Source organism: Rhinolophus ferrumequinum, chromosome 16 (assembly GCF_004115265.2).
Source record: "Rhinolophus ferrumequinum isolate MPI-CBG mRhiFer1 chromosome 16, mRhiFer1_v1.p, whole genome shotgun sequence".
NCBI classification, from domain to species: Eukaryota; Metazoa; Chordata; class Mammalia; order Chiroptera; family Rhinolophidae; genus Rhinolophus; species Rhinolophus ferrumequinum.
Genome location: NC_046299.1, coordinates 11,642,460 through 11,669,276, shown reverse-complemented (window position 1 = coordinate 11,669,276; position 26,817 = coordinate 11,642,460). Strand labels below are relative to the sequence as shown.

Below are 26,817 nucleotides of genomic sequence, written 5' to 3'. Positions count from 1 at the left end.
CTGAAGGGCCAAGTCCATTGGGACAGAGAGCTGGAGAGGGAGACACTCAAACAAGCGGAAGGAACAGCTTACGTAGTCGGGCATCTCTGTCCCTCCGGCCGGAAATCCGCCCCAAACCTCATCCCAGGCACTCGCGACTAGTCGCGGGCCCCGCACTGGGGGGGATGCCACCCTCTGCCCCAGGAGTCCCCACGTTGAGACTCATTATTTGCTGGATCTTTTTTTGTTGTTTTTGTCTCCTTCAAATACAAGACAAAAATACACCTCATTCATCATCATAGATATATATATTTCACTCTCACCACATAAATACAAAACATTCGAATATCCAAAACATTCTGAACAAAGTTAGTAGCCAGGATTCAGTGACACCTACCCGCGTTTGAATCATTCATTATTTTCTTCACTAAAAATAATTTGCCTAAAAAAAAGAAAAAAATCTTCCAACGTAAATAATTTACAATAAAATTACTATATTTAAAATGCCCTGCGCTCGCTTCGGTTGGCGGCATACATTCTAGACACTGCGGCACCTCGAAATCTGGGTCTGTGGTTTGGTTAAAATGCGGTGGCCTTGGCTGTGGGGCTGTCCTTGTCGCGCCGGTAAGGTCCGGGTTTCTAACTTGGGACCATGGAAACCCGAGGATTTTTTACGGGAAGGTGTGGGGAAGGATCCTCCCCTATCCACGCAAGGAGCTGATCTGAACGTGAACTACAGACAGAGGAGACCGGGCTGTACTGCTGGCCCCGGCTACCTCCCTGCCTCCGGGTCCACAAAAAACTGCTCTGAAATCTAGGGTTAGAGAATCCGGGAGTGGGTGAGAGGGAGGCACTGGTTGTTTCCAAGCCGAGCAATTCTGCGCCGAGCCACGCGTCGGGAGATGGTGGGGAGAAGCGCCGGCGTCCGGGAACCATCGGGGCGGCACTGCTCTCTCCCCCGAAGGAGCGTGAAGCTATCCACCACCGCCAAACAGCCTCGGAGAATATTCTGAATTTTCTTTCATTCGCTGCATTGGCTTTTCTTTTGCTTTTCCCTTTTAAAATCCTGTTTAAAGCCATAACACCTAAAACTTTAATTTTGCATTGCCCTGTGGCGCATTCTCTATGCTGAATCTTCTTACACCTTCCAAACCATTGTTATGTGTGTCTAAAAACTGGTTCCACTTCATCTGGTTTAATGTGGTGGTTATTACTCTTGTTTTATTGCTGAGTAGATCAAATGTATTACCACCGTTGCTTGCCTTGATGTTTGGTTTATTGTCCCCTGGGGTCAATAAGCCCAGGAGGTAGTTAAGCTTGGAATTTCTCTAAAAGGGAGAAAACTTGCGGCAGGATTTGTCCAGCTAGGAAGCTGCGTGTGCACTGGCTCTCCGCAGAGTTCCGCAAAGTGGGGACCAGGGGCTCCCAAAAGCCCTGGTTTCTCTGGCGAGAAAAAGGAACGTCCTCCTTTTTGGTCAAAAGAAACCTTTTGGTCGCGAGAAACCTGCCAGCTTTTTCAGCCCCTGGGGTCTGCGTGCAGCTTTCCTCTCTCAAATATTCGTAAGACCAACCAAGGGCAGCAGCGGCCCGATGGAGACGTGTCGTGTGCTTTGGACTTGGAATCGGTCTTTTTCTTCCAGGGCCCGGCCTTGGTTGGGGCCTCAGGTCGGCTAACTCGGGCATTTCCCCCAATTCTTTGGATTCTCCTGGATTCAGAAGGAAGTTTGGGGAGAGGGGAGAACATGGAGGAAAGGCAGGAAAAAAAAAAACAACAGCTCAAATGACATAAAATTGGTAGCAGAGCCTGGCGGGAAAGGAGAGCTGTCAGAGGCCTCGTGGGAGCCGGGAGCCCAGCGCAGGAGCCCCCAGCGCCTAGCGCGAGTCCATAAATATCACCACAATAGATACTATAAATATAAATACAGGGGAACACTTAAAGTCAGTCCAGCGCTTTTTTCTCGGCCCCTTCTTTATTGTTGGTCCGGGAGTAAGGTTCGAAGGCCGAGGAGCTCAGGTACCGGGCGGAGAGTTCTTGCAAATTCCCGGCCAGCGAACCAGCCATTGTCAACGGGGCAGAGGATAGGCGGCTGGCGACCGAGCCGAGCAGCGAGGGCACCGGCAAGCTGAAGAGGCCGTGGCCGGCAGCCGGCGCGCCAGCGTGCAGTCCCCCAGGCCCAGCGGGCCCCGGTCCCGGGGCGCCGCCTACGGCTGGAGGGTGCGGGGACGAGGCGCCGGCGGGACCCGGAGCCGCAGCGGCGGCGGCGGCGGCCGAGCCCGCGACGGCGCCCGCGCCCAGGGCGGGTAGGCTGGGCCCGCGAAGCGCTGAGCCGAGGGCGCCAGTGGCGCATGGCGGCAGTAGCGCTGGCAGGCCGGGCGGTGACAACAGGCGGCCCTGCTCCAGCAGCCGCAGCACGCTGCACGTGGCCGCGGTCTCCGACACCACCGAGCGTAGCTCCGAGTCCTTGCCTTGGTCCTTCTTCTGTTTCGTGCGCCGGTTCTGGAACCAGACCTTCACCTGCGCGCCAGGCGTGGAGAGGGTGAGAGAGGGGACAGAGGAGACGGGCGTCAAGGGTAGCGGGCTCCGGGGGCCCTCCTGCAACCCCAACCTCAACCCCAGCTCCAGCCCCAGTCCCAACGCGCAGCGGGAAAGGTCCAGCCTGGGAGCCGCTAAGGGAAGCCAGGGCTGCCAGGTGGGGGACACAGCTGCGCTTCCGGGTTATGGAAGCAGGCCCAGGCCGGCCGGGAGTACCAATAAAGTAATAGTGTTCACGACCCTAACTCGAAGAAAGACCAGAAGGATCTGACTGGGCCGTTGTAGTACCCACAACCAGACTGTGTGGATCTGCACGGTTTGAGAGCAAACATTTCAAGAAGAATGTGTGAGGCTTGAAGGGTGCTGTGCTGGCAGTGGGGGGTGTGAAGAGGGGATGGGTGGAGAAGAGTGTTGCCTGCCTTTCTCGACCCACACCCTTGGCCCAACGGGCTGGAATTTAGCCCCAGCAGCACTCCTGTTGAAGGCACTAGTGGCTTCTTCCTTACCAGGGTCAGACTTGACCATCAACTAGCAGCAAGCAGGGAAGGTGGCTGTAGAAGAAATGATTTGTTCAGGGTGGACTTTATACGCCAAGCTTTCTCCACCTCCTCTCACCACCAGCTGGATTGGAGGCGCTGGGTGATACTCCTTAACACTCTACTGTTCTGCATCATGAACTTCGGAATCATGAGTAGCCAGGAGGCCGGGTGGACTAAATTCTCTCCACCAACCTCCCCTCTCACTCCTCTTCTCCCTCTGCCCCTCTTCAAGCCTAGCTGGTGGCCCAGAATGGAGTCTGGCAGCTACAGGGAAAGGTTATTCTGTCTAGATTTTGTAAACTAAGAGGCGTGGTAACGGAGAGACTAAGGAACAGCTACCACACCAACTCAGGCCTCAGAAAGCATATCCAATATGTTCTGTCCTTGGTTCTCAGCTTTCTACCCAGATCCCAGACCTAAACCGCTCCCCACCTGCTACAGGGGTGGGCACAGGGAAAGGGACTGGTCCTCAGAAACAAAGTATGCCTTGCATATGCCAAGCTGGTGCCATGCCCTGGCCAGTCCCCAAAGGGCCTCCACAAGACAAACGTCGGGGGCCCTAAAGTGCCCCGGATCTGAGTCCACATGGTCAGTTCTGTAGGATTATATGGATTTCACGTAAAGGAAAAGACCTAAAGCATAGTTGGCAGTGCTGGCTCCCAGAGCCCCAGATCTGCCTCTAATCCCATACCTCCCACATCACTGGCACAGAAGACAGGGCTTCCTGGGTGCCTGGAGTGGGTGCTCAGGGCTGGAAATGGGGTTGTGTAGCTTAGGGCCAGGGGAAGCCTTAAGGGTCAGGGCAGTCAGGTCTGCACAGGCAGATCTTTCTAATCCTAGTTGTCACCCACAGCACTGGAGCAGGGGGCTTTGGCCCATTGCATAATGGGCCTGGGTATTGGGGTCCCCAAAGAGGGTAGTGCTCGGAAGTCTGGCCAATAAAAGGTGGCCAAAAGGGCAAACATTAGTTCCTTGTAGAGCACAGGAAAGCAAGGAATTCTCAAGACTGGGGTCAAAATGAAATACAAAAGGACAAGATTTGGGGTCTCCTGGGCTAGGGCAAAGTGGGCAAAGCATGGGCCCTGGAATATCTGAGGGTATGGGGGGGAGGAAGAGTTTATGGAAGGGGAGGAAGCCTTGGACCTTTTTTCCCCATCCTCCTGATCTCTGCCACTTCCCCTGGGAGGCTCTGTCCAGAGCCAGGCTAGCTAGTGAGGAAGTGCTGGCTGGAGGTGGTGGGGAAGGAGGCTGGTGCAGAGCTGTGAGCAGCCTGGCGGCCGGTACCTGGGTCTCCGAGAGGTTGAGCTGCCGGGCGAGCTCGGTCCTCTCGCGGCCCACCACGTACTGGCAGCGCTGGAACTCCATCTCCAGCCGGTAGAGCTGCTCCGCCGTGAAGGATGTGCGCGTCCTCTTGGGCCGGTCCAGGTCCAGGCCCTTGGGCAGGATGATCTCTCGTATGGACCCCTTGGCATCTGGGGAAGGGGAATTGTCAGCCGCCAGAACCCTCTCGTTTTCCTCCACCTCTTTGGCCGGAGCTGGCTTCGGGAACAGTCGCCAGCAGCCTGAAATTCAGAGGTGGAGGAGGCGGAGGGGGGTGCGGCCACAGCCGCGGAGCAAAGACATCGTATGTTTGGGGGACGAGGAGGCTAAGACCACACGCTGGCGAGAGAACCAGATTTGCCTTTGTACAGCCCTCCGGCCAGGGAAGGGGAAAAACATCTATTCTAAATCGACTGATGGTCCTTCCGGCCTGGGGGCCTTGACTACGCGGTCTCGGTCCCCGGGAGCCTAAAGGTGCCCCAACAGCCCAGGTTGTGCCGGGCCCAGCTCTGGAGCGTGTGATCAGACAGCGCTCCGGCGGTCCCCACCCCCATCCCGGGGTCTCCTTCCCTCGGGAGCCAGGGAGCCGGAAACAGGAGTGACCAAGTCGGGGCCGGCGGGGCCTGGCGATCTGCTGCGAGGGAAGCGCCGGGCGGGGGCCGGGCTCTAGTACCGCGGCCTCCCAAGCCGAGCGCACACCGCGCAGCAGAGCAGGGCCGAGCCGAGCTCCGAGGCAGCTTCCGAGGACCGGCAACTGAGCCCGACCGCTTCTCCAGGCGGCAGCGAGCAGCTCCAAGCGCGGCGCCGGGGCCCTCGGCCCTGCGCGCCAACTGGCCGGGCCGTAGCGGGCAGGCGGTGGCTGTTCTCCCGCGCCCGCGTTCCCCTTTGGTGAGCTCAACTGGCCAGGGCGCGGGAGTGTGCGGGGCGGGCTCCTGGCAGGTCCTCCCGGCCGCAGGGCGCGCACACGTCCTCCAGAGTTTCCTGCTCCTTTCCCGTGTCGGAGGCCACAGCCTGGAGCCTGGGCCCGCCCGTACAAACCCTCGGCTACCCCAGCAGCCCAGCGGCTGGGCCCTCAGGGCTTAGAGGGTCGAGGCTCCTGGCGAGTCCGCGCCCCAGGTGCGAGTCCCCATTGGCCGGCCAGACCCGGGGAGGGGAGGGCCAGCAACTTTCTTCGAAGTCCCATCCCGCACCTCTTCCCGGTGGGTCTGGGTCGGTAGCGGCGCGCGGCTCGCGCCCCGGAGTCGCCCTCAAAGAACGCGCCCCGCAGCCCTGCCCCATCCCTACCTCGGACCAGGATCCGGCGGCAGTAATCCGGGTCGGCTGCGGAATTGGATTTACTTTTGTTACAATCTTCAGCGGCGCCCGACGCCGAGAAGGCGCCCTGCGACTCCTTGAGGAAGGCGGCGGGGAGGTTGCCTTCCGCGCCCTTGGTCTCCTTGCTTTCCTTGTGCGCGTTCTTGGAGACCCGGGCAGCCTCTGCGTCCGAGTGGCACCGAACGTCCATTTTGTCTGTTTTCCCGAACATGGGAGAGGCAAGAGCAACCAAAAAAAAAAAAAAGAAAAAGAAAAAAGGAAAGAAAAACAGAAGAGGCAGAGTGGGGACAAAACCCCTACAATACAGCCTCTACGCCCGGCCCGGAGGGAGGCAAGCGGCAAGAATGAATGTCCCGGTGGGGTGGCTGCGGTGGCCGCGGGAGGGTCAGCGGCGACCGGTGAGTGGCGCGCTCGCCGAGAGGCGGCGGGTCTAGTCCAGGATCCCGGTGGAGCCGCGGCGAGGCTGCCTCGTCAGCGTCCGCGTCCTCTAAGCACGTCCAGTGTCCCCAGCCTGGCGATCAGGTAGTGAGTAGCGCAACTCGAAAATGCTGCGGCTCCCGCCTGTTACAGAGACAGCGAGTTGTAGTTGTCCGACACCCGGGGGGACGCACGCTCGCTGTAGCAATTGATTACGGGTAATTTCGCAGCCCCCACGTTTCGGTTACCTCATGAATACACTAAATTGTTTGGATAATATATCAGATCGTAATGGATGGTTTCTATCCTTGTCCCCAATCAAGTAGGGGTTTAGCCAGTGAATAAACGGAAGTGATTGGTCTTGCTTTCAGGAAACACACAATCAAAGACCCACACTTCCAGAAAAACTTTTGACAAGATTCATCCTGAATAGTTAGTACCATTAGCAGGCATTATTAACTTTCCCTTTGCCTTTGACCCTCCTGCTCACATACTGGCTAGAGGGGTTTTCTCCACACTCCACAGATAGAGCTGAATGAGGGTGGAGGGGGGAGAAAAACAAAACAAAAACCCCTTACACACCCTGCAGCAGAAGAAAGCAGTTGCCTGGAGGGGGAAAGGAAGAAGGAGGGGAGAGAAAGCTTTCCCCAAAACTATCTTCCCCGAACTCTAAGAAGCCAAGCTTTGGTCCCAAACAACTCCTTAACACACCTCGATGCTGACAGCCATCTTAAACTGCCACCTCTCTTCATTTAGTTCCCGTTGGATTTTTTCATGCCTGCACCTCCAGCAGCCCTGAGACAGCCGATTCAAAGGGCAGCTTTGTACTCAGAGTCCAGCAGGAGAGAGAAGGGGCGAGGGAGAGAGAGCCGAGAAAATCTCAACTGTGAGATCTGCTTCAAAAAAAAAAAAAAAGTTTTCCCCTAGCTATTTCATTGTCTCTGCTACAATATCTTTGAGAAAAGCAACAGCCAGTAATCCAATAAGAGCATTGATTAGGCTACAATGATTCAATTCAAGCGCATGGCCTTGTGCAAGGAGCATGCTCCAGCCCTTCTCGTCACCTTGCCGGGGCAGAAGCCCTCTCCACGCCGCTCTCCCCATTCATTCCTTTATGGGAAATGCGGAGCAAAAGGAGTGAAAGATGGCAATTATCTAATTGGACTATTAACAAACAGTTCTCTGAGTGCGGCGGTCTGGCGTGGCTCCTGGGCGGGGGAAGGGCCGAGTTCCCTGCCCTCATTCACAAAGAGTGCAGGGGCCAGGGAGGAAAGGGGGTTTTTTTAAAGGGAGGGGGGAGGAGAGGTGGGAGGTTTGGCTGAGAATTTTTTTACACAATTCCGAGAATGGGGGCGGAGGCGGGCGGGGAAGGGGAGGGGGCTAGGGGCGGGGGTCGTGGCGAGCGGGTGGGAGCGAGGGAGGGAGGGAGGGGATGTAAGTGTGTGTGGTGGGCTGCCAGGGGCTCCCACTCGCAGCCAGGCGCGCCCCGCCCCCGCACGGTCCCGCCGCCGCCGCCGCCGCCCTGTGGAAGGAACCCCAGCAAACCGCCGGGGCCGGAGAGGCGGCCGCACTCTCCCTTCCCCCTTCCGCCCCCCACCCCCGGCCCCAGGGAGAGCCTACAGCTCGGTCGGGTTCCGGAGGGCGTCTCCCCTACTACTTAATTTCATTGGTGTGTGTATGCAATTGTTCTGAGCTACTCTCCGCAGGGCAGCGAGTTTCGGGGGTCCCCAACAGACGGGTTTTGGCCGCGAAGCCCGACGCCAAATGGGTCTAGGGTGGCAAGTGCCTCCCGCTGTCCCGGGCGGGTCGGAGTGGAGGGGGGGTGGGGCAAGGGTCTCTGCGGCCGCTCTGTTCTGAAGACGTAGAGTTGGATTTAGACAAAACCCAGCCATCTCTCCAGTTACTTCCAACCACGCTCAAACGCCCAAGTGGGCGCCCTGAGGCCTCCAGGGCTCCACCATCGTTTGGGCGGAGCCGTCGCGAGGCCCTCGGGCTTAGCTCCCATTACAGCGTAGCCAGTGCAGGTCCCCGGGATTCCGGTCCGCCCGAAGCGGAGCCGGGCAGTGGGTGGGGCCCTCGTTTTCCTGCAGAGCTGCCAGAGGCAGTTACTGGGGCCTCCGCGGGCAGGAAGATGATGGGGTCCCAAATCCCGGCCCACCGGCCCTTCCCTGCCTCCTGGCGGGGACGGGGGCGGGGGAGGGGAGAGGGTCGTACCCTCGGACAGTTGGCCCTGGCCCACCATCCTGGCTACTCAGCGCTCCTTGTGCAGGAGGATTTGGGGCCCCCTCACCTCCTCAGGAGACCTGTGAGCCGCGGAGAGTCACAGCCTTGGCCCGAACGCGGCCACCTCGGAGTGGTTCCAGGTTCCCGGCCACACCCGGAGAGCTCCGTCGCCTTGGCCTCGGGGAGGCCACTGCAGCCCGCCAAACCCACGCTGACACCTGCGACGCTGGGTCAAAGGCCCAGGGAGGAGTGTTTAGAAATAAAAATGCGCAGCCTACCACCTCTTCTTTTAGATGGATGAGGGGGACAGGCCGGGGAGCGAGCGAACTGCTGCCCCAAAGACGTGCCTAGTGGGTAGTGGTGGCACAGGAAGGCCTGGGCCGCATCCCGGCAGCAAACCGGCCAAATCCCCGAAGCCAATTTGAAGTATGGCCTCGGAGGTCCTCCCCCCACCCCTCTCTTAGGAGAGTAACAGGGGCATAGTTTGTGATTAGTGGGCACTTTATTGAGCAGTTCTCCTTACTGGGTGCATAAGGACATTTACTCTTCCTAACCCTTCCATCAGGGAGGTAGTGATATCCCAGCTTTAGAGATGAAAACAAACAAGACTGGGAGACATTCAATAACTAGTCCACACCATGCAGTTGGCAAGTGCAGAATTTGATCCCCGCTCTGTCTTCAGAGCTACTCGTGATTCTCTTCAGCAGCCCTTCAGGACTCTGCCTGTTTCTACGTTTCAAACCTATCCCTGCTTTGAGTTTTCAGAATCTCTTCTGGCGATCATGGTGTAAAATCACAGATACAGAACAATAACCTTAATGTTGATGCCAGGAATCCTGATTTAGGCATTGATTTTCATAAATTGTATCCAAACAACATGAAACACAAATGGGAACATGAATCCTGATTTCTTAATCTGCTATTTATTTCCAGCCATGAGCACTTCTTAGGAATCTGTCATCCTTCTACATGAAGCTGCCAGGAGTGAAAAAGTGTAGTTTCCTGGGTATAAAACTGCTGAACGAATGTCTCAGAGCAGAAATGTGCCTTTCTAGCCACCCCCCCCCCCCCCCCCGGGGATCTTGCCACAAGTTGAAGAACTGCACCTTTTAAAATTGGGTAAAGTTAGGGGAGTCAGCTAAGCCTCCTGAGGGCAGGCACCCTTTTTTGTTTTTCCCCACTTACTGGAAATGCTAACGCTTATTAGTGAAAGGAAGAAAATGAGATATTATGGGGGGACACCTAATTTAATTAAGCCACCATTAACCAAGAGTCTGGAGGTGGCAGGACCTGGGTGGCTGTTAAAGCATCTAGGCCTCCTCTCCTGAGCTTCAAGAACAAACCCTAAGTAGGGGAACTCATAGCCTCTACACATGGCTTGGGGTTGGCAGTACTAATCATGCTGTTGACTGATGCTCCTTTATCTTCCAAGCCCTTGAAATAACAAAATTCAACAAAGAAACAGTGAACCTATAACCTGGTTTTACTTTTTGTTATCCGTAGTGCTTTTTTTTTTTCTCCTGGTGACTGGATTAAAATTCTGTGGGCATCCATCCAGAAAAACCATGACAGGTTTCTGAGAGGACACAGTGGAGGACGGAAGCCCGGGGATGGAAATTTCAGAAAAGCAGCTGCTGCTCCCAGAAAATCTAAAGCTGTATGTCCACTGGCAAAGAAAGGAGAGAACTCAGTCAATTATTTGGATAATCTGAGACAAGCCTGTACTACACAACACATGAGGACCCAGGGCTGCTCCAGGTAAAAGCGTTTTCTTGTCTTGATTAAATTTACTTCCCTCCCCAGGACTCTTACTGCCCCCACATCACTGTCTGCAGGTGCAGACAGACCCAGAATAGAACTGTAGAGCTGGAAGGATTTTTAGAGATCATCTATTCCATAACCTTCATTTGACTTGACAGATGAGAAAAATGAGCCTGGAAAGACAAAGCGACTTGTTAAGGATTAGACAACTAGTAGTGGGGGCATCTGTGCTCCAGGGCTGGTCTCCTGACTTAAAGCTACACTCCCACCACCAGCCAGACTTCCCAGAATCTGAACAAGATGATGTTCTCTCTGGGGTGGGGTGGAAGAATGCCATCTAAAGGAGCTAAATCACAATCAGAGCCTTGGGGTCCTTTTCATATTTCCTGCCTCCGCCCTGTCACTGCACCAGAAAGCGGATCCGAGATAGTACACAGTGCTTTCCTTTTCCATTTTCATTTTTTATTTCAGAAAGATGTAGGAGGGGGAAACATGCTGGCAGAAAACCTGAGATCCTCTTAGATTATGAGTGGTTTGGGGACAGCATAACTTAAATGTCTAAAACATCGTTTTAAAACGAACTGTATCAGAGGAGATGATACAGCCAGGAATTATGTTTCTGTAACAATGTATCAGGGCACCTGATAATGATGAGTAATTAAAAACAAGAATACCTAGCATTTATACAGAGATTTGCATCCCAAAGTTGCAAGTAGTGATAAATTCAGTCTCATCTAATTGTCATTTTTCTCCACTTCATAGAAGGTAGTTTGAGCACTAGAAAATCAATTGAATTAAAAACTGATGCTGACTATCCGAAGTGGAAAACGGAGCTGTACATCCAGATATTTCTTCCCCATTTTCGCTAAAGACAGTATTAGCCAATGTGCAGAGAGCAAAGTTCTGAATTATTCTGACTGCATTTCAAGCAAACAATCCCATTGGACTCCATTCCTCAAGTTTGTATTTTGTATCAAGAAACTACCTTCTTTCATTTATTTGATGTATCTTGTACATAGAAGCAACATAGAATTTTTGAGTTGGAAGGGGCCTTAGAGTGATGTAATAAACAGAGTTCTGGGGTCAGCCAGGCTGCCAGGTTCATATCTTCCTACCCCAGCTCCACTACTTACTAGGTGTGTGGCTTTAGGTTGGTTAGTTTGCTCCTCTGTAACTCAGTGGCCTATCTGCAAACTAAGGCTAGTCCTAGTACTTATAGGGTGTTCCATAAGTACTTTAGAACAGAGCTTGACACATGGTGGATACTGTCAACAAATATTCACTATTAGTATCTTTCTTCAAGCCTCTCCTATGGGGCTAGCACTGTGTTAGTTAGAACCAAAGACAGCAAGAAGGAACCAAGAACCAGATGAAGTAACCAAAAGTTGCAGATAGTATAATAGATAGCAAAGCTGATTGGCTTCATACTGATTCAATAACTGATAACAGTAATAAACAACTAGTATTTATTAAAGACTTACTGACTGCTATTATATCATTTAATTCTCAGAACAACACTTTGAGAAAAGAACAATTCTGTATGTCCAATCTGTTGGATTTAAAATGGCCATAAACTCTTTGCTGTTCCTTCCATTAAGAAGTGGAGTCTATTTCTCCTTTGCTGAATTTGGCTGGCTTTGTGACATGCTTTGATCAACAAAATGAGGTGGAAGTGACATTGTGTCAATTCTGGGGCTAGGTCTTAAAGAGCCCTGGTAGCTTCTCTTTTTGCTCTCTTGGAACCCAGCAGCCATGCTAATAAAGAAGCCAGTTAGACTACTAGAGCAAGCGAGGCCATAATGGAAAATTGAGGTGCCCCAACCCATAGCACCAACTCCCAGTCATATGAGTGGGGCCATCTTGTGTGTCCCGCCCAGCTGAACTTCCAGCGGAATGCAATCTTATAAAGGACCCCAACAATATCATGTGAGGCAGGGATGAGACAACCATGCTGAGCCCTGTTCAAACGACAGAATGTTGAAAAACTATATGGTGGTTGTCATTTAGGCTACTAAGCTCTGGGCATGTCTGTAGTTTTCAGCAGTAGGTAACTGAAACACCCATATGACAGATGAGAAACTGAGGCTCAGAGAGGCTAAGCAACTTGTCCATGGCCTCACAGCTAGGAAGTGGTACAGTCTGGATTCAAACCCAGAACCATACCATACCCAAAGCCGTGATCTTGACCAACGAACTACATAGTGCCTCCTATGGAATAACCAAATTCTAAAGAATAATTCATACGTTTATTTTTGTCCTTTCTCTATTTCACATGTATGTGGTGTAGGCTGCACCAATAAGAGACATATCATGTCACACTTAAGACGTGAGAGAATAAAAGTGTTAGGGCTAGAAATGGAACAAAGGTGGTTTTTACCAAGATCTTCATCACCTCCCCACTGGGAGGTGGGTAGAGAGCCCTGAATTTCTTTCTCTTTTTAAAAAACAAAAATGCAAATGGACACGTTGTGCTCTGGCCTTTAGGAAATCAGAGATACATTAACACTTAGGGTGGTGAATGAAAAGTGGCAACAGGTGGTTGTTCAGCTCTGAAATTCTCCAGGTGAAGCATTCTGGGAGAAGGAAAAGAAAGGTTGCTTTTATTACAGCATTTTCTGGGTCACAGAGAACTTTGAGAATTTCCAGGAAACCTGGCTTATAAATTTGTATCTTTCGAACATGAGTACATTTGTGTTTCAAAGCATCTTTAAACCTATCATTTTCTGAAATTCCTTACTGCCTGAAAAGCTGCTGGAGCCATTTATTCAACAAGCAGGTATTGACACCTACTCCGAACAAGCCTCTAAGAACTCCCTGTATCAGAACCGTAAAGTGTTTTTTTATTTCAGTGTGCAGGAACGCTTGCTCAGAAATCACTTATTCTATAACCCTCACCCCATCTAGAAGAGAGCCACAACTGAAAAAGGACAAAGACGGGGCCATTGAACAGTTAAAATGTGTATATCACAGAGTCTGTAAATTACAACCTGGGTTCTTTGCTCAGAGGAGACCCCTTCGGTCCCTCATTCAAAGCCCATTTACTCTTATTTTAGACCCAATTCTAACAAGCCTAACGCTCCCATTTCCTCGTCAGCAGAAGATTCGAGGTTGCAAACAGGAAGGTAAAGTATTGCTCGAGGCAGGAACACCGGTGACAGTGAGAATGTCTTCTAACAGAAAATGTTGGAGGGAGACAGAAAACAAACCAAGTCACTCAAAATATGTCACGATCTGGAGTGACTTGGCTTGGACACAAGGAACTACAACCTCATGTGTTCTTGAGGCCATGAAAGCAGAAGAATGCTGTGTGACAATGGATATTCAGGGAAATGGCCCTCAGAAGGTGAAGTTGCATTTTTGTTTAAGAAGGCAGAGAAGCACATAAAATCTTTGGGAAACATTTGAATATAAAATAAACTTAGAAAAATTACCTACGTGTCAACTCCAATTTCTTTATAATAAGGGAGAAGTCCCTGTAATTTTGAAAAGCAAAGCTGTACCCATGTGGAAGTCGTGAAAGCAACGTGCAATTGCTTTTACTTAACTACTGAAAGCTGGCTGAGGGGAGATACTTGAACACAGGAACACAGAACTGAGCAGGAGAATATGCTTATCCCCTGATGTTTTGTATTCGATCCCTTGCAACACAGGCAAAGCGATCAAGGAAAGCAGACAGATGAAATGACTCCTCTTCCAAGGTCACTTAGCAAAACTATTAGCCCAGGCCAGAAAAGGGATCCAAGAGGAAGGGAGTGCCTGGTGCATGGTGGGTACTCATTGGTATTTGCAAAAGGAAGAAAAGAAAGTGGGAAGACTATTAGTGAGAAATATTTGTTCTAAGAGTTTGTAAGACTCTCAGCTACAACAGAAGCGGAGAACGGTGGTAACAGGGCCACACATGGCTGTAATTGGCCTTGGAGCCCAATGTGACCCCAAAACAGAGGCAGACACAGTCTCCACAGAATTGCTGGTCAGAACGAACACACACCCTGTGAGATAGAAGGGCTGACATTTACCAACGGAGATGTTATAATAAAGCGTGTTGCGTAACTCCGAATACTATTACTACTTAGTACTTCTACAGCGCTTTCCCTCCTCAAAAGTGCCCTCAACGTTAACGAATTAAACCAGCATGACTTCTGGAAGAGAAAATTGAGCTTCTGTAATCTGTTTGAATTCTCTGAAAAAGCTAATCAAATTAAGGCATAATGCTCATGAAGAGTACACAGAACCGTAAACAGCTTTTGTGACGGATTAAATATCGAAGTGTGGCCGTGGCATTTGATATCCTCAGATGTTGTTTATGGCAATGTTGTGGCCCTGCCACAATACCACCAACTGAAGACCAGGTCACAGACGCTTCGGAGGCTCTCTTGCTGCAAGCAGCCTGGGGGTCTGTGGCTGCTGGGGTCCCCTCTCCTAAATGTTCTTCCTGCGAGGAGCTTGTTTGAGCCACTGGCACATGGGAGGTGGAGGAAGCCTGCTTGCTGGGCCAACCAAGCTGTGGCCATCATTTCTACAGAAGGGCTGTCATAAGGAGGAGCAGAGAGCAGACACCCTCTCCGTGCCCTGCACCAACCAGAGCCCAAACGTCAGCCCCTCCCCCATTCAAATATTTAGTTACTGCAGCCCAATACACAAACCTTGAAAAATAGCCCCAGTTTTGAGATGCTACAGTGCCTTCTCCCGCTGCATTCTTAATCTGGACAAATTATTTTGCATGTTTTTACATTTGGCCATGTTTTACATGCAAGAAAAACATTGTTCCTCTTGGTGAAGAACATTGGAACTAATCAGACGAAAATGCACATGAGTGTTTTGGCTTGCCATATAAGAATTCCTGGGATTCTGCATTCCACGGGTCCTGATTTCAACCGCAACCATAAATAGCAGGCAGATCCCAGGGCTAGCCACTCGTTCTACCTACTTTGCTTCAAGGACTTGAAATCCCAGTGGCTCAGAGGAATACCACTTCTCAGGAGAATGTGTTTGGGGTTGAAGTGAAGACAATTATTTTATAACTGGAAGTGGAAGCTCTAGAAAAAGAGGAAGAAAATAGGACCAGGTGTTGGGAGGCTGTTCTATTACTCCGACAGAGCCTACTCCATCTAGCCTTCACTTGCTTTTTTGCCGAAGGAGGCATGAGACAGGCTCGGTGACCCAACAGGAGTGGTGATCCCACCTCTAGCATTCTCAGATTCTGTAGTTACACAAGGTAAGCCTGTGGGAGTTGTGCCCTCAGGCAGAGTACTTGCTTTCTGGAAAAGTCGTCAGGCTGTCCAAATTACATGACTGCTGCTGGATATTTAGACAGGCCCCAAGAAAAATGCAAATAAGTCACAGGACAGTAACGCCGAGCATTTACCATATGCCAATATGGATTCACTTAAAGCAGAGGCAGAAAACCTGAGCCAAATCCAGCCTGTCGTTTCATGTTTTGTTTGGTCCACATTATATTTTTAAAAAATTTGAGTTGATTTCCAGTATTTTAAAAATAGGGGATTTCACCTAGGAACTTAACTCCCAGTTTCTCTTGAAAAATAAGCTGACCTGAAGGCATGAGGCTCGTTTTCCCACATCAACAATCAGTAGGAGACGAGAAGTGGCGGCCCTGACTGGAAGGGACCCATGGTCCCCACCAGGTCAGCCCCGTCCATCACGTCACCTGCTCGGGCCTGGAGGCCTTGGAGCTAAGAGGATGCTGCATGCAGGGCATAGGGGCTCCAGCATGTCTGTCAAGGTGGGCTGCACATGAAGTTGGGGGTGCAGGCTGCCATTGCTCCCAGGAGCTAACAAAGTGGGAGAGCCTTGGGGTCAGTCTTGGGTTCCCACTGCTTGCTGTTTTTAAAAAACATCTCACAGAACTGCCCACTGGGGGTTGGGCCATCGAGTCACACAGGAAAGCCCTATGTGGCGCCCGGAGGCCAATTGAGCCCCTTCCCTTCTTTCTTGCCAATTCAGAGATCTAGCCACCATAAGGCCCGGGGATGTAAGAGAACACATGACAGGCAGGTGGTGAAAACAATAACAACTACATCCACTCATGGTGTTACAGGTCAGCAAGAACTTTCACAGTGATCCGCCCCACTCTCTGTGCCATTTTACAGGTGAAGAAACTGAGATTCAGGTACCCCAGAGTGACAAGGCTGTAGGAAGCAGACCAGCCTACCTTTTCTGCTTCAAGGCATGTGTTCCCTCTCCTGCACCCCGAGAGTTTGTGCCTGAGGCTGTAGGCTGGTGTTTATCCCACCAGATGGGGAGCAGTGAGAGAACACAGGGATGTGTCCATGGAGGCAAAGGCCAGTTCTGCAGCTCTAGGAAAAGAGCAAAGAAGAAAGATGAAGGCAATGAGTGACCTAAAGGTTCAGACCCCAACCCTGCTTCAGTTCTGTGGGAAAGCAGGATGAACAACAAGAAAACCCGACAGAAAATGATTCCAGCTGTCGACCCAGATCAATGTACTTGACAGTACACCGAGCATTCTAGTTAAAATTCTCTCTACAGAGCAAATCTTTGCATGCCATAAAGGGAGGGAGGGACAGGAGAGCAGACTTGGACTGTATAGTCCAGTGGCTAAAAAATGAAGGGACACTCAGCCTGGTGGGTGTTTGGAGGAGGACAGGAGGAGCAGAGTGTGCTGACAGAGAAAGAGCATGGTGCCAAGGATGGGGACACATGACAGCTGACAATGGGCAGGCAAGCAGGGCCTGCTGACAAACCCAAGAAGGCTGGCAAAGGGAATGAAATGGCCAGTGATGCAAAACCTGCTCAGAATGTCTGCGGGCTTAAAAATGCTGGTGTTTTTGTGCAAATACATATGGGGCTCTCTCCTCTGGACACTCTGCCCAAGCCAGACTACCCTGTCTGTTGCCCCCAGAGCACATCACGTAGTCCGTCCTCCCAGCTTCTCTCCCTCCCCAGAATATCTCCTCTTCCTTCTCTGTCCCTTTGCATCTGCCTGTTTGTGTCAGGCCTCTCCAAACCACTTCCTTCTCCAAGTGACATTTTCTTTCCATCGGTCCTACCTGGGAGTTCTAAACTGTTGCATGATTGCTGTCACTCCCTAAATTGACTGAGCCTGCTAGGACAGTACAAACAGCTAACGTTAAGATAGTCCCCTAAGGGCCTTACCTAGGTGAACTCCTGTCATCTTCACCACAACTCTAGGAGGCAGGGACTGTGATTAGCCCCCTTTACAGGTGAGGGAACTAAGGCACACGGGGGTTAAGTGACTTGTCCAAGGTCAGCCAGCCAGTTAGTGATGGTGTGTCTATCAGTCCACCCAGGCTGCCATAACAAAATATCATAGACTAGGTGGCGTACACAACAGGAATTTACTTTCTCGCAGTTCTGAGGCCGGAAGTCTGAGATCAAGGTGCTGTCAAGGTTGGTGTCTGGTGAAGCCTGTCTTCCTGGCTTGTAGACAGTGACTTTCTCCCTGTGTCCTCACATAGCCTTTCCTCTGCTCGCAGGGAGACAGCCCGCTCTGGTGGCGCTTCCTCTTCTGATTAGGACATCAATCCTGTTAGATCAGGGCCCCTCCCTTAGCACCGTATTTAACCTTCACCATGTCCCTAAAGGCCCTAGCTCCAAATACAGTTAGTTACACTAGGGGTTAGGGCTTCAGCATAGGAATTTGGGGGTGTGGGGGGGAACACAATTCGTTCCTAACAGTATAATATGACATTTAAAAATTCATTCATTTATCAAGCACCTGATTGTCAGACACTCTGTTAAGTGGCTAGAAACACAGCAGTGGAAAAGGCAAACAAGGGCCTTGCTTGTTAGACTATAAGCTCCCTGTAGTCTACTAGTGGGAGAAGGTGGCAACAGATAGGAACCGTGGAAACTCATTAATCAGCTGGGTAATTTCAGAAAGTGGTAAGTGCTATGACAAAAAAGTAATAGGGTATGTTGCTGGGACTATTTTGGCCAAGCATGTACAGAATAAAGGAAAGACGTTCCCAGGCAGAGGAAAGACAAGTGCAAAGGCCCTGAGGCAGGAATGTGTAGTGTATTAGAGTTGTGGAAGGAGGGCTGGTATGGCTGAGTCTGGGAGAGAGTTGGACAGCAGTCTGGGAAGGAGGAAGAGGACCGGGTCAGAGAGGGCTTTGTAGGCTGTGAGAGGGAGTTTTGTATTTATTCTAAGAGCAATGGGCAGCCATAGGAAGGTTTGTGTTCTGATTTATGCTTTTAGAAGTCCTCTTTAGTAGGAGTGTCAGAGTGCAAGCAGGAACCCCATCGAGGAGGCTGTACCCACCAGGTAATGTGCTGGTACCTACTCTCAGGGAGCTTAGAGCCTCCTGGTTGTAGGAGGAGACATTGGAGACATGGTGGTCCCAGCCCAGGACACTTCCAATCTCCCATTAAAATGTCAAATGAGTCAAGACAGCCCTGAGGGCTGAATTAATTCTGTGGCCCAAGCTATATATAGGGAAGGAGTTCAGAAGAAAGGAAGGGCTGAGCGAGGAGAGCTGGAGTGTGGAGCATGGCTTCTTTGAAGAAGTGGGACTAAACCGGCATTGAAGGATAGGCACACCAGAGAGGGGGGTGCCTTCTGTGCAGGGCAACATGAGGAAAGGCACAAAGGTGGAATGGAAATAACAGCGGCAATAGCACGGGCTTATTCTGTACACGGGTTCATTCAATCCTAGTCAGCAGGGCACATGATCTGTCCCTCTGCAGTGGATGTCAGAATGACTTGGCTCGGCTCCTACCACCGTGTCCATCCAGCAAGGAGGTAAGACAGGTCCCTGGTGATCTATCACACCCCGAAAGTGAGACCTTCCATTAGAGATGCGGAGAAAACACGGAGACATGAAAGGAGTGTACATGTCTGTTATGTATAACAAGAGCTGTAAAAGCATATACACACAGCCCCAGATCTATCCATGCATATGTGTATATAAAGAACACTTCATATTCTCAGAGGACCTTGGCATTTATCCACGTAAGTGCCGTGTGAAGTACAAATAACAGGTGTGATGGTTACCTATGTTTTCCATGTGAATAAATGTGGTGCTCGCTCGGTTAGGTCCCACCCAGAAAACCTGGAACCACAGCCATACACAGCCCGACCCTTCCCTGCTCCATCAGTGGAGAACTGCTAGGGAAACGCACCAGAACACTGGAATAGTCACCGAGAAAAGTCGACAGACTCAGGGCATAGTTAGAAGGTAGAACTAGCAGGACCTAGGGTTTCCAGACGGGAATTTCCGCCCTTTCTCAGGAATTTTTTTCGCTTTCCCATTCCCGAATCCCGAGAAAAGTTGGTCGGGAAATCGGGAAAATCGGCTCCTTGAATCCAGGTGGTTGGTAGTATCGCCGTTACTTTGTGGAAACAATTCATCGTGGAGAACAGAAAACAGTTTGTATCTTGATATTCGGGACTGGGAAAGCGAAAAAAAATTCCTGAGAACGAGTGGAAATTCCCGCCTAGAAACCCTAGCAGGACCTGGGGTTGGAGTATGAGAGTGAGGAAAAGAGAGGAATCAAGGATGACAATAAGATTTAGAGAGGACAGAAAAAACACAGATCGAGCAGGAGAGGAAACGAGATACAGCACTAGTACAGCTACCAAGAGGCTGTTTGATTCTAGGCAAACATTTCCTTCTGTAGGCCTCAGTTTTCTCATCTGTAAAATGAAACTATTTAGACCCAATAACTAAAGTCCTTTATGTATGTATATGTGAGTATTTAATGTGTACCAAAATTTATAAAAATTAGATAATAAACATTCATATGACCACCCCTTCAACATAAGACTCAGAGCACACCAACATAAATGAAGGCTCTTTGAGGACCCATTCCCACGTATCCCCTATCTTTTTCCTCCATCCCAGATGGAACCATATACTACTGTTTTTCCCCAAAAATAGGACCTAGCTGGACAATCAGTTCTAATGCATCTTTTTGAGCAAAAATTAATATAAGACCCAGTCTTATTTTACTATAAAACCAGGGATAATATATAATATAATATAATATAATAATATAATACTGGGTCTTATATTAATTTTTGCTCCAAAAGATGCAAAGACGCAGTAGAGCTGATTGTTTGGCTAGGTCTTATTTTCGGGGAAATAGGGTACCATGCTATTGCATTTGGCATTTGTCACCTTTAGTGTCCTTTTAAATTTTAATAATAATTCTGTTCTTTTCCTGCATCTTATGATTTAACAAAGTCCCTCACTTTTTTTTTGTATGTCCCTCACTGTTTTTTTTTTTGTAAGTTTTCAAAAAAAAACTTTTGTTTTTTTTTTTGATTTGTGATTGACAGAAAGCTTCCCCACAGACCGTCTCATCTGATTTTCACTGAAGTCCCATGAGAGGGGCTGCCCAGGGAGGATTATCAGACGAGCAAAGAGAGGTTCAGAGTGGGATATGCCAGAGATAGCACTTTTCATCTTGACCATGGTCACCACATTTCATGCCTTGCTTGCTACTGCTAGTTACCTTTTCATGCACATTTGTACCCATCTTAGACTATAAGTTCTTGAGACCAGGGATCTCTTCCATGAAGCCGTGGCCAGGGTGGTGAGGCAACAAGACTCAGGTTTTCGCCGAAGAAACAGTGACGAGGGGAAAGCAGCCCATGTGTGAGAAGGCACCGCAGGTTATACGGGATAAATGATACAGGGATTGGATCTAAAGAGAGGAGCAGGACGAATGACTCCCAGTGTGGTAATCAAGACGCAGCTTAATCAATCACACCCCACGATAGAGCATGCTAGGCACAATTTTGCTCCTACAAGCCAAACCCCTGAAAAGCAAACCCAGGAAATTTTCAGAACAGTTGTAAGAAATTATGGGGTTTATCCAGTTCACTCATTGGCATAATCCTGGACTTCCTGCAAATATAACTCTGTGTCTCTTAAAATGCATCTAGTAAAATGCAATGGGATCATATTACAAACCAACCAATGCAGTGTCAGAAAAAAGTATGAACCTAAGTATAACATTTCAGAATTAGTAAATTTAGGACTTGGGAACTTCAGGGAAAGGGTATTAAAGACAGGCATAACCTTAAAAAATTATTTCCCACAAAACTGGAGGATACCTCTTTTGTTCATAGGTTTCTCAGAATCTCAAACCATCAGTTGGGAAATGAGAACTTCTTCCATGCCACAGGTAGTTCAAACAGCGGAGTTTACTTGAAGAGAAAGTCTCCCCGATTTCAGGGAGCCCTTATGAAGGCTGAACCAATTTTGTCAGATGTCTGGCATCTTTGAAGACAAATAAAACAAAATATGTTGGCTTTGATTATCTCAATCTCTTGGTCAGTCTTACCTGGAGCTCTTGAATACTCTCATTTTTTTCCTACTTCTAGATTCCTATCTGTAAAACCAAGATTGAAAAAAAAATACCCTGGATTTCTAAACTGTTTTTCATAAAGAAAGAAGAATCATCGTGACTGGGAAGACAGCTGTGATTTGCAGACTGTGTCCATAAATGTATAACCCAAACACATTAATTAAATGAAGCTACACTTAGGCATGACAACAAACCTCCTGTGATCTAGGAGTAAAACATGGGACCGCAGTATTCACAGGGTGGACAGACATTCTCTCCCGTGATAGGAACAAGATAGGAAGAACCACAGGGTGGGTCTTGGTGGGCAGTGCTCTTCACTGCAGACACAATCACGACGGTCACCGGTGTTGCCTGCTGAATGTTTTAAATACACCTTGTCATTGAAGCTTTCTAAAAAATCATAGAGCACTATCACATTTATGTCCTCTCTTCTTAGAGATAAAGCAACAGAAGCTCAGAGTGGTTAGTAACTTGCTCAGTCACCAAGAGAGCAAAAGTGGTGGAGTCAGGATTCAAACACAGGTCTGTCTGCCTCTGGACAGCCAGCTCCTACACATTTGGCCATCCCATCTCCTACAATGGCCCTCTCTTGCTCTCCAGAGTCCTGGCTGGAATCTGACCTGTTTCTCTACTAGCCCTTTGAAGGTAGGTTTGCACAGATCTAGCGGCTGGGACTGCTGGAAACTGAGACTATTCATTACCATCTCAGAGCAAAGCAAATCAGCACAAGACGGCGGCCTCATTAGCACGAGGCTTAATCTCCTCAGGTAGCCAGTCTTGGCCAATTACCCTTTTATTATAAGCAGCTGTTACATTCGTGCTTCCCAGGTTACCCATAGCTAAACACAAGTCATAAAGTGATAGCACCTAATGGAGAGACACTGACAATTACCCTGCCTCAGGTCAAGGGCAAAACACAGTCCTATGTGTCCTACTGACTCCTTAGTCCCCAAACAAACACGTCTTTCTGTCGCTAAAACTGCCTTTAGATACGTAACATCTTCCAAGTGAAAACACATAGGGCTGGAGGCCTGGGTAGGTAGGTCTGTACACAGAAAAGGATGCTTACAGTAGGTCAGAGGGTTTCTTTCCATTTTGGGGGCTTGTTCTATTTTTTAGGGAAGGTCTCAAGTATGACAAGATAGCTCCAAAGAGTTAATGTTCGTCATGTTCATGAGTGTTAGAAATCATAATATTGTACATTTATTAATACACACATAAATTTATTTATGTATTTAAAAAGAATAGAAAGGAAACACCGTGGCTCAGTAGAAAACATCTGACATCCTGTGGTTTCTAACCTTCTAGGGTTTGATATTCAACAACACAATATCGCAAAACCTTTTAGGGTTTGGTGGTATTCAATAATACAAAACAAAAATAAGACAACTATAAATAAATCCTATCTAGCTGATTTAAATTATAGAGCTCATGTAGCTTGAGCAAATCCTCTTCCCTTAGCCATGGTGTGATTCTTCTTGATTGAGAATCGAGTTTCGAAGCTGTTTCTCAGAGAATGAAATTACAAAACACAAGATAGCAGATTTAAAACAAAAACAAAAACGGTCGCCAGGTATCCCGGCTGGATATCAAGTGACTGGGTCAGAAACTCAGTCGGAAACTCTGCTTAAGGCAGCGCAGAACAAATCCCCCTCGCCTGGGGAGGCCAAACAGAGCATTGTTTTAGTTCGTGGGAGATAATGACAATGGAATAGAACATTGTCCTAGGGAATGGTCTCCTGCTGATGGGGAAATGCAGAAGCAAAACCCAGGTGCTCAGCAAAAACAAATAAGGGGCTGAACTGCTACCCTCTTTTTAAAGCAACAACTGTTGATCCTCAATCTGAGCCCCTCCAAGCAGCTTCCATTCTGTTTTAAAGTCTTCCTTATGGAGGTGCTCTGGGCTGGAGTGTCGCTGGGGGCGGGGTACAGACAGAGAGGTGAATTGAGCTACTGGCTCTCCCTTTGCTGAACTGTTGGCTTCAGAGATGGGCTTTGGGGACCATTTTGAATTTCATCAGCCCTTGGACAACACAGGCTTTCTATAAAAACAATCATTGCATCACACGTCACTACCGGATGAGATCCGCCTACCTCCGTATCTCACTCTCACATCCACCCATTTCCTGAGGCTGACCACACTGATGTACTTTGTATCAGTAAAGTTCCACATTTGTTAAGGAGAAAAATCTTTTATTTTGTAAGTATTAATCAGGGATGCCTGAAGAATCAAACCAATAATCTATCATTTGATGCAGAAAGTCAGTACCTTCCATTTTTTCTTTTTTTCCTTGTAAAATATGTCAAATGTAGAGACCATCTAATGTGTATCTCAAAACATAATTTAAATCACATAAAAATTGAGAAGGGATTTAAATTTTAAGATTTTAGAAAGTAGTAAATATCCTTTCATATTTGAAACAAAAATAAATGAAAATTCAAGACCAATGCCGTCTTTCAGCCAACTGAAGCTTTTGTAGAACACACGGCTCAAACACTACCACACAGATGGAAAGGAATCCGAATGCAAGCTGGCAGTATTCTTTCATCCACAAACTTCTACAACCTCCATTAAAGCTGTGTAGCATTCAAAAGTTGAGGTCCAATTCATCTTTGCTGTTAATGAGACATTTTTACAAGCGTATTTTTTTCTTGGGAAAAAATTTTGAATTGGGTAAAACAAATGGAGGGTGAATATTAAAAACAAAACAAAACAACTCCTGCCTGGACTGGTGATTGACTTGCTTAGAATTCTCTGGGCAAGCATTTCATTTCCTGATAACTGCCATTTCCCCTCCCATTCTAAATTCTCTCTCCTTGGGGCTGACAGAGGACAGAGAAATAACTGATTTGTGCTGCTGGAGTTCCCTTCATGTATTTCAACAAGAGAATTATTTCATATCAGCTGTCAGGGTCCCTCCAACTTTCCTTTCCCTCTAAGATCAAATTTTCCAATAAAGAAAGATGCCAGATAGGTTGTTACTAATAGAAAAGAGGCATTTGATATTGTTTTATACGACCACCACTCTATGTGTTTTATAGTGTCAGCAACAGAAAAGGATTCTGACCTGAATACCCATTGGAAAGTGACAATTTATATTTGTATTACAGTAATTACTCTGATGTTTCTATTTTAAAGTTATTCTTTTTGGGGGAAAAAAAATCTCATTGATGGGATGAGGTTTTTGCCCTTAGTTACCTGTATGTGATTATCACATTTTTCTCTCTCACCTTTCTGGGTTGGTGAGGTCTCCTTGGTTAAAGGATACTCCACTGGGTAATAAAAGACATCAGTTAATTTAGAAGGTGCTTTGGAAATTTGGTCAGAAACGTAAAGCGCCATCACAGAAACCTCAAGTGGTCGAGGGAAGAAATGGGGAGAATGATAAGCAAGGAGAGCTAGTTTGAAGTACAGGACTAAAGCGAAGGGGGGAGTAAAAATTATGTAGGGACAGAAAGAACTCTTTAATTTGAAGATCTAGTTGCTATGGAACAAAATTAAAGTCTAAGAATTTGGATTAGGTAGACTCAGTTCAAAACTGTTATTAGCAATATGGGAAGAAACTAAAGCAAACAGTTTTCCGGTAACTCTCCAGGTACTCAGGGCTGGTCAAACAAAAACGAGCTACAGAAGAGGGATGATGATTAGTAATACATGAGAAGGTGCATGGACCCTTTGGACAATTCCAATCTCAATGCCTCCTCTTCTTCAATATCTGAGTGCTTCATGCAAAACGAGGGACTGTTTTGAATTTTGTCTCCATCCTACATGAATATGGCCAGGAGTTTTTGTATCTCCCTCATCTTGTCAATATCCCCAGAGTATGTTCTGGCCATACACTGATCCCATGTCCAAAATCTTGACCCTGATAGGCGTTGGCTGCCTAAACCTGCATCTCTTCAGGACTTGTCATAAAGCAGGACTGCAAATTTTCCCTCTTGAGAACTCTGCTTCAACAAGAGGAAGGTCTAGGCACCCAGAAAAATGCTCAGCTCAAAAAATCCGGCGGGGAAATTCACGGCTGTGAAGGTTGTGTTCCAACTCCTGTTTTTCAAAGTCCCAGAAGCATTATGTTTAATTGGAAAATTTCTCTAAGAAAACATTCAAGGGGATTATTTTAAAGTTTCAGGAAAGTCTATTTGTGAGAGTGGAAAGTTTGCAACTTCAGAGACTATTTTTTAAAAGGAAACAAATTTCAATCACTTTAATATACACTTTAAAGGCAATTTATGATAACTGTAGCCCTCCCAATGACTGAGGCTACACTGAACTTTGCAAGTTGAAACAGTCATCCCTGTATTCAGGAAAAGACCTCACAACAATTTTGAAAAATATTAAAAATATGGAAGCAATTGTAAAATCACTTTCACCTGTGCAATATCCTTTTTTCCCATGACTGTTTTCAAATTACAGAGCTAGGGTTACAGATTTTCACAAACACAGTTTCATTTGTGATAGTTATGTAGCTGTAATTCCAGGCTGCTATTTCACTCTATTGGAAGGTATTGGGGCTATCTTTGCCCTCTCTTCCTCCTGTTGCTTAAATCATCCAAGAAAACATCAAGAAATGTAAGTAAGAGAAAGGCAAAACAGGAGGTAGAGATCATATTCGAAGGACTGAAACTATCACATGAGAAGTATTAAGTCGATAATAGTTGGGGTTACCTCCCTGCTCCACGTCCTCCATCTGTGCAATGGGCTAACGTCCCTGGGCTGGGGACGATTGAGGATGAAGAAAGAAGTCCTCAGAAGCGGCGGAGCTGCTAAGGAAACAGCCCGCTGTCTCGTGACTGAGAATGTTTTGAAAGCTTTCTGGCCTCTCTGAGGAAGCCGATCCAAATCCACCCGGTGTCATCTGGCCTTCTAGAAGCGACAGAAAACTCCCATGGATGTGGGCTGTGCTTACGTTTTTAGTTTATTGGCTTTATGAGGGTTGTTTGGAGATCTCTCTGCGATAAGCTGCAGAAGAGTGGGGGGCGGGGAACAAAGTGGGTAGGAAAGGAGTCAGCGAAGGAGAGGGAAGTAAGAGACAGAAGCAGGAGGGTGGAAACCCCGGGAGGGAAAGGAAAAGCCGAAGGCGGAGAGCGCAGCCAGATGTGGGATGGGGAGAGGTAGGATGGTACCCGGGCTGCGTCCGGAGCGGGAGGGCCGGAGCTGGGCTAAGTTCGAGGGCGCCACCGAGCTCGGGGCCGCGCGCTCCGCAGCCGAGCTGCTCCCTTCGCCGGGCCGCCGACCACTGTCCCCCACCACCCATCCTATGTGGCCGCCTCGGGGAGGTAGGAGCCACGGGGATGCTGTGCTCTGCCCGCCTCCCTCGGCCAGGGATCCTCCCCAGGTGATACAGAACCGCAGAGGGGGTCACCCTGGGCCGGGTGGCTCGCTAGACTGGGTAAGGTGGGAGCGTTTTACTGGAGGTG

At 48.7% G+C, this 26,817-nt stretch overlaps 1 protein-coding gene across 1 annotated transcript; it reads right to left on the bottom strand.

Moving 5' to 3' along the window:
* Positions 1 to 1,918: 1,918 nt before the first annotated feature.
* Positions 1,919 to 5,896, bottom strand: VAX1 (ventral anterior homeobox 1). The gene is made up of 3 exons (XM_033131370.1): positions 5,656 to 5,896; positions 4,336 to 4,523; positions 1,919 to 2,494 (listed from the first exon to the last, which is right to left on the bottom strand). The coding sequence occupies exons 1-3, from the start codon at positions 5,894 to 5,896 to the stop codon at positions 1,919 to 1,921; spliced, it is 1,005 nt and encodes a 334-aa protein (XP_032987261.1).
* Between the last annotated feature and the right edge of the window lie 20,921 nt (positions 5,897 to 26,817).

Excerpts from the sequence above, each read along its gene's own strand:
- VAX1 (XM_033131370.1), bottom strand. The coding sequence starts at position 5,896 with ATGTTCGGGAAAACAGACAAAATGGACGTTCGGTGCCACTCGGACGCA. Across the intron at positions 4,524-5,655 it reads CCGCCGGATCCTGGTCCGAG|ATGCCAAGGGGTCCATACGA; the intron begins GTAGGGATGGGG and ends CCCCTTCCCCAG. Across the intron at positions 2,495-4,335 it reads TCAACCTCTCGGAGACCCAG|GTGAAGGTCTGGTTCCAGAA; the intron begins GTACCGGCCGCC and ends CCTGGCGCGCAG.